Here is a 17,243-nt window from a genome sequence, read left to right as displayed (position 1 = left end):
TTTCTTTCCTGCCAACCGCAAGACACTACAGTTATTGGTAATGAGGATGGGATTTTCAATTTCGAATGGAATGGCCTCCTCTGAGGAGCTTCTTCTGTCCTTGGTGGAAACTCTACAGTAGATTCAGGCAACGCTCACGCGTTCATAAATTCTCTCTCACTCGCCAGCGTTGCAAGACGTAGCCCATAGGGTCAATTCCATCGCAGATAAATTGAACACGTTGCACGTGGCTCCACTCACATTTCCAGCTTTCGATAGGTCTGTTCAACCATGGGCAAATAAAGTCGAATGGTTGGAACAAGATTTACTGGCACCTGGGATCCACGACAAAAACCGAAGTCGGTTTTTTTTTAATCGTCGACAGTCGGTCCACAGGTGTATCGTTTAATTCAATAATTGAACCCTGAACAGTCCCCTCGAGGTCTCTCATTTACTCACATTAAGAGCTGCCTTTTTGAGTACTTTGACGCTCAAATACACGTCAACTCCGCCCGTCAGACATTCTTTTACTGTCGAAAGTCTCCAGGTCAGACGTATTGGGGATGGATTACGATGCTCCAGGGTCTCTCCCGCTATTGTAAATTCGGGTGGGCCAACGTCACCTGCAAGCAGTCTTATACCTCTTCATTGATTCGTGATATGGTGGTGTTTCATGCACCAGACGAGGGTCTTCAGGCTGATATTTTGAAGTCATACGACCTTCCCCTGACACCTGTCTGCTGATCATTGATGCGTTTGAACAGTCTCACTGGCTACAACCACTGCGTCTTGATGCAGCTGTTTTTGTGGCTCGCCAGTTGCCTAGCGCCGAGCGGGAGCCTCGTCGATCCGCTGGCCCACTTCGTGACTAGGAGTCTTTCACCCGACTTCCATCCTGTCCGGACTTTTTCCAGACTCACCAATGGTCAGAGTGCCCCCACCGGTGAGCAAGATGCACGGCTTGCAGCTGAGTGGGCCATATCGCCATGGTGTGTAAGGCTTCACAGAAACATCGTGTGGGTGCCATGCTTCCTGCAGACTCAGAGGATCATCACGAATCGTCACCTCAGGAGCTGGAAGCCTCACATTCCATTGATGACCAAGTATGCTCCATCATTCCTCAGTCAGGTGCCCGTTTTCTCATTACCTTGGAGATCGCGCATATTCCGGTAGTCTTCCAAATTGACACGGCTTCATCCATCTCTATTGTGGATGGTGCCACATACCAAGGTTTGGGCTCGCCAGCTTTATCCCGATACACTCGCACGTTGCGCAGTTTCATTAATCACTCTATATCCGTCGATGGCGTTTTTCCACACACATCTCTTACAACGGTCGTTCCTTCACCACTCAGTTTTTGGTGGTCAGATCCCCTGGAGCTACTAATCTTCTGGGTGTGTACATTTTTGGTCATCTGGTGTTATCAGTGCAGGATGTGGTACAAGCGGTGTCGATTTTCTCATCTGATACCCTCCTCACCCCATTGCTCAGAAAATACGACACGTTACTCTTATCCTCCGCGCCAGGGGTGAAGGGTTTAACTGCGCATGTTCAGCTTCTTCCCTCTGCTGTTCCTCGTTTCTTTAAGGCCCACCCGGTCCCCTTTGCTCTCCGAGACAGGCTCCAGGTGGAACTTCGCTGCTTACAGGATGACGACATCCTTTCTCCCATGGCGCACAGTTGCTGGGTGACACCTATCGTGATAGTCGAGAGGTTGAACGGTGCTTTACGCATCTATGGCAATTTTAAGGTCACGGTCATTTCTCAGTCCTTCATCGATACCTATCCTGTCTCATCAGTAGATGACATACTCTCTGCCTTCCAGGCTCGACCGTTTTCGCCAAAATTGATTTGCATGATGCCAATTTGCAGCTGCTGTCGGATGAGGAATCGCAGCAGATCCTAGTCATCAATACCCCATGTGGCCTTTCCCAGTACAACCGCCTCCTGTTTGGCATTGCCAGCGCCCCTGCCATTTTCCAACGTTATTTGGAACACCTCACAAGCCAGGTGTCTGGGGTGACCAATTATCTGGACGATGTCATCTATGGTGGCTCGTCGGCGGTGGACCTTGTGGACAAGCTGGAACAGCTCTTTCAGGTTTTTTCCGAGGCTAACCTGCGTTGCCGGAATGAAAAGTGTGACTTTCTTGCGTGAGAGGTCCGCTATCTCGGGTTCATGATTGATGCCTGTGGCCTAGACGCCTATAAGGTGTATGTCGAGGTGATTCAAAACCTGCCTATTCCCACCAACGTGAAGCAACTGCAGTCAGTCCTTGGTCAAATCATCTACTATCGGCCTTTTATACCTCCCGCCACTGAGATTTCAGCACCCCTGACCGGGTTATTGCGCAAGGGTGTGCGTTGGGTTTGGGACATGGCGTTGCAATGCCACTTCCTCGGACGAGAAATAAAAATAAAAAATTAGCTCCTAATATCCCAAAGATTTCCCCCCAAGTCCCAAATTCCCAGAAAAGTGAATAAGCGAACGAAGTTCCATTTATCACTATTATTAGGACAATAACAAGTAATTAAATCAGAAATCTAAGACTTGACAATTTAGCAATCTACGAAAGAAAGATTAAATTTCAGTAAAATTAAAATCAAAATCATAATAAATCGCAAAATTAGCATAAATTAACATTCGCAAAGTAGAACCAACGATCCCATAGAATACTCCGTGTGATTACTCTTTGGGAATCGTGAGTAATGACTAAGTATAATTCAATGCATTGTCACTACGTTACGAGAGTTCGCCGAAGCAGGTCATATATTTGAAAGCTCGTACATGTAGGCGCGCTTAGATTGTTTTTGAGATTCAATAATTGCGATTTATTATGACGCAGTAATACGATCTTTTGACTTCAAAAATCACGGCATTAGAATTCGAACGGAGGACTTTTACCTACTAGAATAAAGTGAACTTTTAACTGGATAATAGAACTAAACATTACTTAGACAGTGATTTAGGCAACAAACACTGATAGTCAATTTTCATTCATAATAGCCAGTGGTTTATGGAACTTCAGTGATAGGTCCGAAGCATATAATTTAAATCTCCCCAACACCTGGGAAAGTTTTCTTCTCGAGGCTCGGTTAGGAAGTGACTGATATTGTGCAATAAAACACCCTCTAGTGCCCAGTCGTGCATTTGTGATTTAAAATTCTATCAAATTATTGACGTGAAACTTCCCAGTAATAATTACGCGCAGCGATAATATCTGACTGTAGCGCTCGGCGCTTGTGTAGAATCTTTGTTCACAAAACAAGTCCACTGTTACGATTTCTTAGATACTTGAAATTACGACCAGCTTGTAGGGAATTTGTTGTGGATGTGACTGTATTGGTTTTATCATTAATATTTCATCATTAATCAGTTAAACATCGATTACGAACCATTAATTACGATTCTTGGTGAAGTCAATATCTCACGCACGTCGACATTTCGGTTTAGTACTGTTATTTTGTGTAACGTCGTCTTCGTAGCTTGATAACGATCTCAACACTCTACCGACTGTCACCGAGTTTTAGCCGAGGCCAAGTACAAATCAGACCAAATCATCAACAAGATGAGGCGTTATAGCGTGTGAGCTGGCTTTCACATGTCTAAAGTCAGCTCTCTTCCGCCCTCCTTGTCTGGGCACTTATAATCCTTCCCTGCCCCTCATCGTCGCCGCCCTTGCCTCGAACTATGGCCTGGGTGCAGTCTTCTCACAAGTGCTCGACGGCGTTGAGAGGCTGGTGGTTTTAGCATTCAAAAAATTGACCGACGCTCAAAGCAAATACAGTCAAATTGAAAAGTAAGCTTTGGTGCTGGTTTTTGCCCTGACAAAGTTCTACGATTTCGTGTATAGTCATTTCACGCTGCAGACCGATCACAAACCTTTGGTTTCTTTGTTTCACCCGAGAGCTGCAGTGCCCACCCGGACGGCGCGCCGCCTCCAGCGTTGGTCGCTCTTGCTGATGATGTTCGACTTTGATATTGCCTATCGTACCTCTGAAACCCCCCCCCCCTTCTCCCCCCCCTCCCGTGAACCATGGACCTTGCCGTTGGTGGGGAGGCTTGCGTGCCTCAGCAATACAGATGGTCGTACCGTAGGTGCATCCACAACGGAGGAGTATCTGTTGAGAGGCCAGACAAACGTGTGGTTCCTGAAGAGGGGCAGCAGCCTTTTCAATAGTTGCAGGGGCAACAGTCTGGATGATTGACTGATCTGGCCTTGTAACATTAACCAAAACGGCCTCGCTGTGCTGGTACTGCGAACGGCTGAAAGCAAGGGGAAACTACAGCCGTAAATTTTCCCGAGCACATGCAGATTTACTGTATGGTTAAATGATGATGGCGTCCTCTTGGGTAAAATATTCTGGAAGTAAAATGGTCCCCCATAAGGATCTCCGGGCGGGGACTACTCAAGAGGACGTCGTTATCAGGAGAAAGAAAACTGGCGTTCTGCGGATCGGAGAGTGGAATGTCAGATCCCTTAATCGGGCATGCAGGTTAGAAAATCTAAAAAGGGAAATGGATAGGTTAAAGTTAGATATAGTGGGAATTAGTGAAGTTCGGTGGCAGGAGAAACAAGACTTTTGGTCAGGTGAATACAGGGTTATAAATACAAAATCAAATAGGGGTAATGCAGGAGTAGCTTCAATAATGAATAGGAAAACAGGAGTGCGGGTAAGCTACTACAAACAGCATAGTGAACGCATTATTGTGGCCAAGATAGACACGAAGCCCACACCTACTACAATAGTATAAGTTTATATGCCAACTAGCTCTGCAGATGAAGAAGAAATTGATGAAATGTATGATGAGATAAAAGAAATTATTCAGGTAGTGAAGGGAGACGAAAATTTAATAGTCATGGGTGACTGGAATTCGAGAGTAGGAAAAGGAAGAGAAGAAAACGTAGTAGGTGAATATGGATTGGGGGAAAGAAATGAAAGAGGAAGCTGTCTGGTAGAATTTTGCACAGAGCATAACTTAATCATAGCTAACACTTGGTTCAAGAATCATAAAAGAAGGTTGTACACATGTAAGAATCCTGGAAATACTAGAAGGTCTCAGATAGATTATATAATGGTAAGACAGAGATTTAGGAACCAGGTATTAAATTGTAAGATATTTCCAGGGGCGGATGTGGACTCTGACCACAATCTATTGGTTATGACCTGTAGATTAAAACTGAAGAAACTGCAAAAAGGTGGGAATTTAAGGAGATGGGATCTGGACAAACTGATTAAACCAGAGGTTTACAGAGTTTCAGGGAGACCATAAGGGAACAATTGTCAGGAATGGGGGAAAGAAATACAGTAGAAGAAGAATGGGTAGCTCTTAGGGATGAAGTAGTGAAGGCAGCAGAGGATCAAGTATGTAAAAAGACGAGGGCTAGTAGAAATCCTTGGGTAACAGAAGAAATATTGAATTTAATTGATGAAAGGAGAAAATATAAAAATGCAGTAAATGAAGCAGGCAGAAAGGAATACAAACGTCTCAAAAATGAGATCGACAGGAAGTGCAAAATGTCTAAGCAGGGATGGCTAGAGGACAAATGTAAGGATGTAGAGGCTTATCTCACTAGGGGTAAGATAGATATTGCCTACAGGAAAATTAAAGAGACCTTTGGAGATAAGGGAACCACTTGTATGAATATCAAGTGCTCAGATGGAAACCCAGCTCTAAGCAAAGAAGGGAAAGTAGAAAGGTGGAAGGAATATATAGAGGGTCTATACAAGGGCGACGTACTTGAGGACAATATTCTGGAAATGGAAGAGAATGTAGATGAAGACGAAATGGGAGATACAATACTGCGTGAAGAGTTTGACAGAGCACTGAAAGACCTGAGTCGAAACAAGGCCCCAGGAGTAGACAACATTCCATTAGAACTACTGACGGCCTTGGGAGAGCCAGTCCTGACAAAACTCTACCATCTGGTGAGCAAGATGTATGAGACAGGCGAAATACTCTCAGACTTCAAGAAGAATATAATAATTCCAATCCCAAAGAAAGCAGGTGTTGACAGATGTGAAAATTACCGAACAATCAATTTAATAAGTCACAGCTGCAAAATACTAACGAGAATTCTTTACAGACGAATGGAAAAACTAGTAGAAGCCAACCTTGGGGAACATCAGGTTGGATTCCGTAGAAATATTGGAACACGTGAGGCAATACTGACCTTACGACTTATCTTAGAAGCTAGATTAAGGAAAGGCAAACCTAAGTTTCTAGCATTTGTAGACTTAGAGAAAGCTTTTGACAATGTTGACTGGAATAATCTCTTTCAAATTCTAAAGGTGGCAGGGGTAAAATACAGGGACCGAAAGGCTATTTACAATTTGTACAGAAACCTGATGGCAGTTATAAGAGTCAAGGGACATGAAAGGGAAGCAGTGGTTGGGAAGGGAGTGAGACAGGGTTGTAGCCTCTCCCCGATGTTATTCAATATGTAAATTGAGCAACCAGTAAAGGAAACAAAAGAACAATTCGGAGTAGGTATTAAAATCCATGGAGAAGAAATAAAAACTTTGAGGTTCGCCGATGACATTGTAATTCTGTCAGAGACAGCAAAGGACTTGGAAGAGCAGTTGAATGGAATGGACAGTGCCTTGAAAGGAGGATATAAGATGAACATCAACAAAAGCAAAACGAGGATAATGGAATGTAGTCGAATTAAGTCTGGTGATGCTGAGGGAATTAGATTAGGAAATGAGACACTTAAAATAGTAAAGGAGTTTTGCTATTTGGAGAGCAAAATAACTGATGATGGTCGAAGTAGAGAGGATATAAAATGTAGACTGGCAATGGCAAGAAAAGCGTTTCTGAAGAAGAGAAATTTGTTAACATCGAGTACATATTTAAGTGTCAGGAAGTCGTTTCTGAAAGTATTTGTATGGAGTGTAGCCTTGTATGGAAGTGAAACATGGACGGTAAACAGTTTGGACAAGAAGAGAATAGAAGCTTTCGAAATGTGGTGCTACAGAAGAATGCTGAAGATTAGATGGGTAGATCACATAACTAATGTGGAGGTATTGAATAGGATTGGGGAGAAGAGGAGTTTGTGGCACAACTTGACAAGAAGAAGGGCCCGGTTGGTAGGACATGTTCTGAGGCATCAAGGGATCACAAATTTGCATTGGAGGGCAGTGTGGAGGGTAAAAACCATAGAGGGAGACCAAGAGATGAATACACTAAACAGGTTCAGAAGGACGTAGGTTGCAGTAAGTACTGGGAGATGAAGATGCTTGCACAGGATAGAGTAGCGTGGAGAGCTGCACAAACCAGTCTCAGGACTGAAGACCACAACAACAACAACCTCTGAACAGCGCGCAAAACGCAGATTTTCTGTTCCGGCTGCCTGCCGGGGCAGACCAAGAGTTTGACACTCCCCCCTGGTTTGTTTCCATGTGGACCCAGACATGGACGCAGCTCTGGACGCGCTTCCATTGGATGCTGATGTGGTCTGGAGGGCCTCCGTTGTGGATCAGACACTCCAAGCTCTCTGCCGTCAAATCGCTACGGGTTGGCTGACAAGCCGCCATAGCGTCCGCAGTGCAGACGTCCAGCATATTTGGGATCATCGGCACAGTCTCTTTTTGTTGCAGTGGCGTTATCCTTTTGCACAGAGATTCCGACGTTCCCCAGGTGGTCATCCGCTTGCTTTGCGCCGCCATTTCCTCGTCCTTCTCCACGCCGACCACTGGGGCATCGTCCTCACCATACAGCTGGCCCACCAACACCTTTATTGGCGCAGTACGGATAAAGACATTGCCTCCCTCGTGTCAGCTTGCACCACATGCCAAACACGTCAGGCAATACCCCTGCTCCAGTATTTTTCATGGCTTGATGCTGCTGCTCCGTGGGAACATCTCCATTTGGATTTCGCAGGGCCGTTTCATGGTTCCCTGTGGCTCATACTGATCAACTCTAGGTCGGGATACCTTTATGTCTCCCGCATGATGAACACCACTTCTGCTGAGACTATTAAAATCCTCCAGCCCCTCTTTGCTGTCAAGGGACTCCCCAAAACGACTGTTACGGATAAAGGTCGACAGTTTACTTCGACCGAGTTTAAGCAATTCTGTACTGCCAATGGAATCTCCCTTGTCCATACTATCCCATTTCACCCTGCATCAAACGGCAGCGCGGAACATTTTGTGTGGACATTCATGACCCAGCTCGATAAGCTGCTGAGCCATTACCCTCTGGAGGAGGCCGTGTGTCTTTTCTTTGCTATGTACCGCGCCGTCCCCCATGCCAGTAAAAGTCCAGCAGAGATACTTAATGGTCAAACATTCTGCTTCTCCTTATCTGTCCTGGTTCCCGAGGCTTCTCACCCTCCCGCCTGCACGCCAACGCACTCATTTCGCGTCGTGCAGGAGGTCTGGCGTGGACCTTCTCTCATCCATGAATCAGCACGACTTTAGAAGGCATTGCTTGTGTGAAACCCAACTTGCTCTTTTCTCATATACCTCGAACTATAGATGAAGTGCAACAGAATCCACTATATTATCCTCGACGGCGTTTACTCATCGAGTGCAGGAGTAACATTAGGAATGCCCCAGGGAAGTGTGATAGGACCGTTGCTTTTTTCTGTATACGTAAGTGATCTGGCACACAGGGTGGGCAGCAACCTGCGGTTGTTCGCTGATGACGGAAATTTTTTGGAAATTTGTGGTAAGTTCCTATGGGACCAAACTGCTGAGGTCATCAGTCCCTAGGCTTACACACTGCTTAATCTAACTTAAACTAACTTATGCTAAGGGCAACACACACACCCATGCCCGAGGGAGGACTCAAACCTCCGGCGAGGGGAACCGTGTGAACCGTGCAAGGCTCCCTTGACCGAGCGGCTACCCCGCGCGGCTTGCTAATGATGCTGTGGTGTACAGGAAGGCGTCGAAATGAGTGACTATATGTTGATATAAGATAACCTAGGCAAAATTTGTAGTTGGTGTGATGAACGGCAGCTCGCTCTTAATGTACAAAAATGTTAGTTAATGCGGGTGAACAGGAAAAACAAATCCGTAATGTTCGGATACAGCATTAGTAGTGTCCTGCTTGACACAATTACGTCGTTTAAATACCTGGGCGTAACGTTTCGAAGCGATGTGAAATGCAACGAGCATGTAAGGATTGTGGTAGCGAAGGTGAATGGTCGAGTTTCGTTTGTAGGGAGAATTTTAGGAAAGTGTGGTTCATGTACGAAAGAGACCGCATATAGGACATTCTTGAGTACCGCTCGAGTGTTTGGGATCCGCACCAGGTCGAATTGCAGGAAGACATCGAAGCAATTCAGAAGCAAGTTGCTAGATGTGTTACCGGTAGGTTCGATCAGCAGTGTTACGGATATGCTACAGGAGTTCAAGTGGGAATCCCTGGAGGGAAGAGAACATTCACTTGGACGAACACTACCGAGAAGGTTAAGAGAGCCGACGTTTGAAGCTATTCAGTGTCCCCTCGACGATCACCAGTGGTGTACGGCCAGTGTAGGAGATCGCTCCCCACACCATGATGCCGGGTGTTGGCCCTGTGTGCCTGGGTCGTATGCAGTCCTGATTGTGGCGCTCACCTGCACGGTGCCAAACACGCATACGACCATCATTGGCACCAAGGCAGAAGCGACTCTCATCGCTGAAGACGACACGTCTCCATTCGTCCCTCCATTCACGCCTGTCGCGACACCACTGGAGGCGGGCTGCACGATGTTGGGGCGTGAGCGGAAGATGGCCTAACGGTGTGCGGGACCGTAGCCCAGCTTCATGGAGACGGTTGCGAATGGTCCTCGCCGATACCCCAGGAGCAACAGTGTCCCTAATTTGCTGGGAAGCGGCGGTGCGGTCCCCTATGGCACTGCGTAGGATCCTACGGTCTTGGCGTGCATCCGTGCGTCGCTGCGGTCCGGTCCCAGGTCGACGGGCACGTGCACCTTCCGCCGACCACTGGCGACAACATCGATGTACTGTGGAGACCTCACGCCCCACGTGTTGAGCAATTCGGCGGTACGTCCACCCGGCCTCCCGCATGCCCACTATACGCCCTCGCTCAAAGTCCGTCAACTGCACATACGGTTCACGTCCACGCTGTTGCGGCATGCTACCAGTGTTAAAGACTGCGATGGAGCTCCGTATGCCACGGCAAACTGGCAGACACTGACGGCGGCGGTGCACAAATGCTGCGCAGCTAGCGCCATTCGACGGCCAACACCGCGGTTCCTGGTGTGTCCGCTGTGCCGTGCGTGTGATCATTGCTTGTACAGCCCTCTCGCAGTGTCCGGAGCAAGTATGGTGGGTCTGACACACCGGTGTCAATGTGTTCTTTTTTCCATTTCCAGGAGTGTATGTAGATGTCATCCATATCGATACTTAGGTTAGGCGGGGAATCCGAATCGCTCTCGGATACTAAAATAAATTGGTTCGGATAGAGAAGGAGACTGCCATAAACCGCTGTTTACGTATGAGGGGTTCCTGTACTGCAGCATCCAACAATGTGAGTTTGTCAAGTAGGGAGCGGTATCTTCTGAACCCACATTTGGGACTTGCTGCACAGTTTCCTGGACTCGAGAAATACTCAACAATGTGTAATACTAATATTTTGAAAAATGTTTCATACTAACCGTGTATAGTGACATACTGCCCCTCATTAAATTGATCGTGGAATCCAACCAGTGCGAAGTCATTCCATACTGTGTCATGTATGACAGGATGCCTCTTGAATATGGCCTGCAGCGTTGAAGCTTCCATTTCAGAATTGATAATGGCTAAGTGGCCACCTTCTGCCTCGCACTTGCGACGTGCATTTTCCCACGTATCCGTTGTCGTATGTAGCTTGTAGAAACCAACTCCTGGGAACAACTCGTAACCCGGCCCAGGTCTTTTCCGTTGAACTGTAGACACAAAAACGAATACACACTTAACACGAGACTAACAAAACTGAGGTGCATTACTATGGTACAAATATTGCAGATACTTTGGAAACAGATGCCAAGAACTGACCTCGTCCAGGAAGTGGTTTCGGTACGGCCTCGACCCCAATGTATGCTCCAGCGCTGTAGTCGATGCCAGCAGGTGATAGATACTCGCTGTAAAAACAAGTGCCTTACAGTAGCTGTAAAAACAAGTAGCTTACAGATTCTCAATGTAAAAACAAGTGGCTTACTCCATCCTGAATAGTACTTTCATTATATGGTCAAATACCAGCACACGCGCAGTGGTTTTTGTTCCAGACTCCAGACATCTCACTAATAACGCGTATAGCCAGCTTTTGCTGCTCTTACGGTGTATGATATTTGGGGACATTCTCACGAAGCTATGATTTCCCGAAACTATATTATGTTTTCAGTCTTACTCAGTTATGTTAAATAAATGTCGCATCGTGGGTTTTTATTTAATTTTTTTAGACAGGCCAGCAACTTCCCCAGATTTTCTTCAACCGCGATGCAATGTTTGTTCTTTATGGACAGGACCATTACCATGTTCATGCAGAGGCGGCCAAACGATTGGTAAAAAGCTAGTACCACAGTAGTGTAATAAATTTTCATTGACTCGTGCACAAAAGAAGACTGTATACAGGGTGGTCCATTGATAGTGACCGGGCCAAATATCTCACGACATAAGCATCAAACGAAAAAACTAAAAAGAACGAAACTCGTCTAGCTTGAAGGGGGAAACCAGATGGTGCTATGGTTGGCCCGCTAGATGGTGCTGCCATAGGTCAAACGGATATCAATTGCGTTTTTTTTTTAAAATAGGAACCCCCATTTTTTATTACATATTCGTGTAGTACGTAAAGAAATATGAATGTTTTAGTTGGACCACTTTTTTCGCTGTGATAGTCATAAACGTATAAGTACGTGGTATCACGTAACATTCCGCCAGTGCGGACGGTATTTGCTTCGTGATACATTACCAGTGTTAAAATGGACCGTTTACAAATTGCGGAAAAGGTCGATATCGTGTTGATGTATGGCTATTGTGATCAAAATGCCCAACGGGCTTGTGCTATGTATGCTGTAATAAATTTTCATTCACTCGTGGACAAAAGAAGACTGTATACAGGGTGGTCCATTGATAGTGACCGGGCCAAATATCTCACGACATAAGCATCAAACGAAAAAACTAAAAAGAACGAAACTCGTCTAGCTTGAAGGGGGAAACCATATGGTGCTATGGTTGGCCCGCTAGATGGCGCTGCCATAGGTCAAACGGATATCAATTGCGTTTTTTTTTTAAATAGGAACCCCCATTTTTTATTACATATTCGTGTAGTACATAAAGAAATATGAATGTTTTAGTTGGACCACTTTTTTCGCTGTGATAGTCATAAACGTATAAGTACGTGGTATCACGTAACATTCCGCCAGTGCGGACGGTATTTGCTTCGTGATACATTTGTTGTTGTTGTTGTGGTCTTCAGTCCTGAGACTGGTTTGATGCAGCTCTCCATGCTACTCTATCCCGTGCAAGCTTCTTCATCTCCCAGTATCTACTGCAACCTACATCCTTCTGAATCTGCTTAGTGTATTCATCTCTTGGTCTCCCTCTACGATTTTTACCCTCCACACTGCCCTCCAATGCTAAATTTGTGATCCCTTGATGCCTCAAAACATGTCCTACCAACCGATCCCTTCTTCTAGTCAAGTTGTGCCACAAACTTCTCTTCTCCCCAATCCTATTCAATACCTCATCATTAGTTACGTGATCTACCCACCTTATCTTCAGCATTCTTCTGTAGCACCACATTTCGAAAGCTTCTATTCTCTTCTTGTCCAAACTAGTTATCGTCCATGTTTCACTTCCATACATGGCCACACTCCATACAAATACTTTCAGAAACGACTTCCTGACACTTAAATCTATACGCGATGTTAACAAATTCCTCTTCTTGAGAAACGCTTTCCTTGCCATTGCCAGTCTACATTTTATATCCTCTCTACTTCGACCATCATCAGTTATTTTACTCCCTAAATAGCAAAACTCCTTTACTACTTTAAGTGTCTCATTTCCTAATCTAATTCCCTCAGATCACCCGACTTAATTTGACTACATTCCATTATCCTCGTTTTGCTTTTGTTGATGTTCATCTTATATCCTCCTTTCAAGACACAGTCCATTCCGTTCAACTGCTCTTCCAAGTCCTTTGCTGTCTCTGACAGAATTACAATGTCATCGGCAAACCTCAAAGTTTTTACTTCTTCTCCATGAATTTTAATACCTACTCCGAATTTTTCTTTTGTTTCCTTTACTGCTTGCTCAATATACAGATTGAATAACATCGGGGAGAGGCTACAACCCTGTCTTACTCCTTTCCCAACCACTGTTTCCCTTTCATGCCCCTCGACTCTTATAACTGCCATCTGGTTTCTGTACAAATTGTAAATAGCCTTTCGCTCCCTGTATTTTACCCCTGCCACCTTCAGAATTTGAAAGAGAGTATTCCATTTAACATTGTCAAAAGCTTTCTCTAAGTCTACAAATGCTAGAAACGTAGGTTTGCCTATCCTTAATCTTTCTTCTAAGATAAGTCGTAAAGTCAGTATTGCCTCACGTGTTCCAACATTTCTACGGAATCCAAACTGATCTTCCCCGAGGTCGGCTTCTACCAGTTTCTCCATTTGTCTGTAAGGAATTCGCGTTAGTATTTTGCAGCTGTGACTTATTAAACTGATAGTTCGGTAATTTTCACATCTGTCAACACCTGCTTTCTTTGGGATTGAAATTATTATATTCTTCTTGAAGTCTGAGGGTATTTCGCCTGTCTCATACATCTTGCTCACCAGATGGTAGAGTTTTGTCATGACTGGCTCTCCCGAGGCCATCAGTAGTTCCAGTGGAATGTTGTCTACTCCCGGGGCCTTGTTTCGACTCAGGTCTTTCAGTGCTCTGTCAAACTCTTCACGCAGTATCTTATCTCCCATTTCGTCTTCATCTACATCCTCTTCCATTATCATAATATTGTCCACAAGTACATCGCCCTTGTATAAACCCTCTATATACTCCTTCCACCTTTCTGCCTTCCCTTCTTTGCTTAGAACTGGGTTGCCATCTGAGCTCTTGATATTCATACAAGTGGTTCTCTTCTCTCCAAAGGTCTCTTTAATTTTCCTGTAGGCAGTATCTATCTTACCCCTAGTGAGACAAGCCTCTATATCCTTACATTTGTCCTCTAGCCATCCCTGCTTAGCCATTTTGCACTTCCTGTCGATATCATTTTTGTGACGTTTGTATTCCTTTTTGCCTGCTTCATTTACTGCATTTTTATATTTTCTCCTTTCATCAATTAAATTCAATATTTCTTCTGTTACCCAAGGATTTCTATGAGCCCTCGTCTTTTTACCTACTTGATCCTCTGCTGCCTTCACTACTTCATCCCTCACAGCTACCCATTCTTCTTCTACTGTATTTCTTTCCCCCATTCCTGTCAATTGTTGCCTTATGCTCTCCCTGAAACTCTCTACAACCTCTGGTTCTTTCAGTTTATTCAGGTCCCATTTCCTTAAATTTCCACCTTTTTGCAGTTTCTTCAGTTTCAATCTGCAGTTCATAACCAATAGATTGTGGTCAGAATCCACATCTGCCCCAGGAAATGTCTTACAATTTAAAACCTGGTTCCTAAATCTCTGTCTTACCATTATATAATCTATCTGATACCTTTTAGTATCTCCAGGATTCTTCCAGGTATACAACCTTCTTTTATGATTCTTGAACCATGTGTTGGCTATGATTAATTTATGCTCTGTGCAAAATTCTACAAGGCGGCTTCCTCTTTCATTCCTTCCCCCCAATCCATATTCACCTACTATGTTTCTTCTCTCCCTTTTCCTACTGACGAATTCGTCACCCATGACTATTAAATTTTCGTCTCCCTTCACTACCTGAATAATGTCCGCCCCAGTAGCTGAGTGGTCAGCGTGACGGATTGCCGTTCTCCGGGCCCGGGTTCGATTCCCGGCTGGGTCGGAGATTTTCTCCGCTCAGGAACTGGGTGTTGTGTTGTGTTCATCATCATTTCATCCCCATCCGGCGTGCAGGTCGCCCAATGTGGCGCCGAATGTAATAAGACCTGCGCCAAGGCGGCCGGACCTGCCCCGCGAGGGGCCTCCCGGCCAATGACGCCAAACGCTCATTTCCACCTGAATAATTTCTTTTATCTCGTCATACATTTCATCTATTTCTTCATCATCTGCAGAGGTAGTTGGCATATAAACTTGTACTACTGTAGTAGGCATGGGCTTTGTGTCTATCTTGGCCACAATAATGCGTTCACTATGCTGTTTGTAGTAGCTAACCCGCACTCCTATTTTTTTATTCATTATTAAACCTACTCCTGCATTACCCCTATTTGATTTTTTATTTATAACCCTGTAATCACCTGACCAAAAGTCTTGTTCCTCCTGCCACCGAACTTCACTAATTCCCACTATATGTAACTTTAACCTATCCATTTCCCTTTTTAAATTTTCTAACCTACCTGCCCGATTAAAGGATCTGACATTCCACGCTCCGATCCGTAGAACGCCAGTTTTCTTTCTCCTGATAACGATGTCCTCCTGAGTAGTCCCCGCCCGGAGATCCGAATGGGGGACTATTTTACCTCCGGAATATTTTACCCAAGAGGACGCCATCATCATTTAATCATACAGTAGAGCTGCATGTCCTCGGGAAAAATTACGGCTGTAGTTTCCCCTTGCTTTCAGCCGTGCGCAGTACCAGCACAGCAAGGCCGTTTTGGTTAATGTTACAAGACCAGATCAGTCAATCATCCAGACTGTTGCCTCTGCAACTACTGAAAAGGCTGCTGCCCCTCTTCAGGAACCACATGTTTGTCTGGCCTCTCAACAGATACCCCTCCGTTGTGGTTGCACCTACGGTACGGCCATCTGTATCGCTGAGGCACGCAAGCCTCCCCACCAACGGCAAGGTCCATGGTTCATGGGGGGGGGGGGGGGCGTGATACATTACCAGTGTTAAAATGGACCGTTTACAAATTGCGGAAAAGGTCGATATCGTGTTGATGTATGGCTATTGTGATCAAAATGCCCAACGGGCTTGTTCCTGGACGACATCATCCAAGTGTCCGGACCGTTCGCCGGATAGTTACGTTATTTAAGGAAACAGGAAGTCTTCAGCCACATGTGAAACGTCAACCACGACCTGCAACAAATGATGATGCCCAAGTAGGTGTTTTAGCTGCTGCCGCGGCTAATCCGCACATCAGTAGCAGACAAATTGTGCGAGAATCTGGAATCTCAAAAACGTCGGTGTTGAGAATGCTACATCAACATCGATTGCACCCGTACCATATTTCTCTGCACCAGGAACTGCATGGCGACGACTTTGAAGGTTGTGTATAGTTCTGCCACTGGGCACAAGAGAAATTACGGGACGATGACAGATTTTTTGCACGCGTTCTATTTAGCGACGAAGCGTCATTCACCAACAGCGGTAACGTAAACTGGCATAATATGCATTATTGGGCAACGGAAAATCCACGATGGCTGCGACAAGTGAACATCAGCGACCTTGGCGGGTTAATATATGGTGCCGCATTATGGAAGGAAGGAAAATCGGCCCCCATTTTATCGATGGCAAACTAAATGATGCAATGTATGCTGATTTCCTACGTAATGTTCTACTGATGTCACTACAAGATGTTTCACTGCATGACAGAATGGCGATGTACTTCCAACATGATGGATTTCTGGCACATAGCTCGCGTGCGGTTGAAGCAGTATTGAACAGCACATTTCATGACAGGTGGATTGGTCATCGAAGCACGTTCTCCGGATCTGATGTCCCCGGATTTCTTTCTGTGGGGAAAGTTGAAGGATATTTGCTATCGTGATCCACCGACAACGCCTGACAACATGCATCAGCGCATTGTCAATGCAGGTGCGAACATTACGGAAGGCGAACTACTCGCTGTTGAGAGGAATGTCATTACACGTATTGCCAAGTGAATTGAGGTTGATGGACATCATTTTGAGCATTTATTGCATTAATGTGGTATTTACAGGTAATCATGCTGTAACAGCATGCGTTCTCAGAAGTGATAAGTTCACAAACGTACATGTATCACATTGGAACAACCGAAATAAAATGTTCAAACGTACCTCCGTTCTCTATTTTAATTTTAAAAAACCTACCTGTTACCAACTGTTCGTCTAAAATTGTGAGCCATATGTTTGTGACTATTACAGCGCCATATATCACAGAGCGAAGAAAATGGTCCAACTGAAACATTCATATTTCTTTACGTACTACACGACT

General features: G+C 45.1%; 1 protein-coding gene across 1 annotated transcript in view; it reads right to left on the bottom strand.

The window, feature by feature from the left end:
- LOC126188382 (macrophage mannose receptor 1-like) overlaps window positions 1-17,243 on the bottom strand; it is a 119,279-nt gene that overhangs the window by 35,433 nt on the left and 66,603 nt on the right. The window contains exons 6-7 of the mRNA XM_049929981.1: window positions 10,971-11,056; window positions 10,592-10,861 (exon numbers count right to left, since the gene is read on the bottom strand). Coding sequence (XP_049785938.1) covers window positions 10,592-10,861; window positions 10,971-11,056 — 356 coding nt within the window. The remainder of the gene's footprint in view (window positions 1-10,591; window positions 10,862-10,970; window positions 11,057-17,243) is intronic.

The sequence above is a fragment of the Schistocerca cancellata genome, chromosome 5, assembly GCF_023864275.1.
Source record: "Schistocerca cancellata isolate TAMUIC-IGC-003103 chromosome 5, iqSchCanc2.1, whole genome shotgun sequence".
Lineage (NCBI taxonomy): Eukaryota > Metazoa > Arthropoda > Insecta > Orthoptera > Acrididae > Schistocerca > Schistocerca cancellata.
This window is presented reverse-complemented; position numbering and strand designations above follow the sequence as displayed.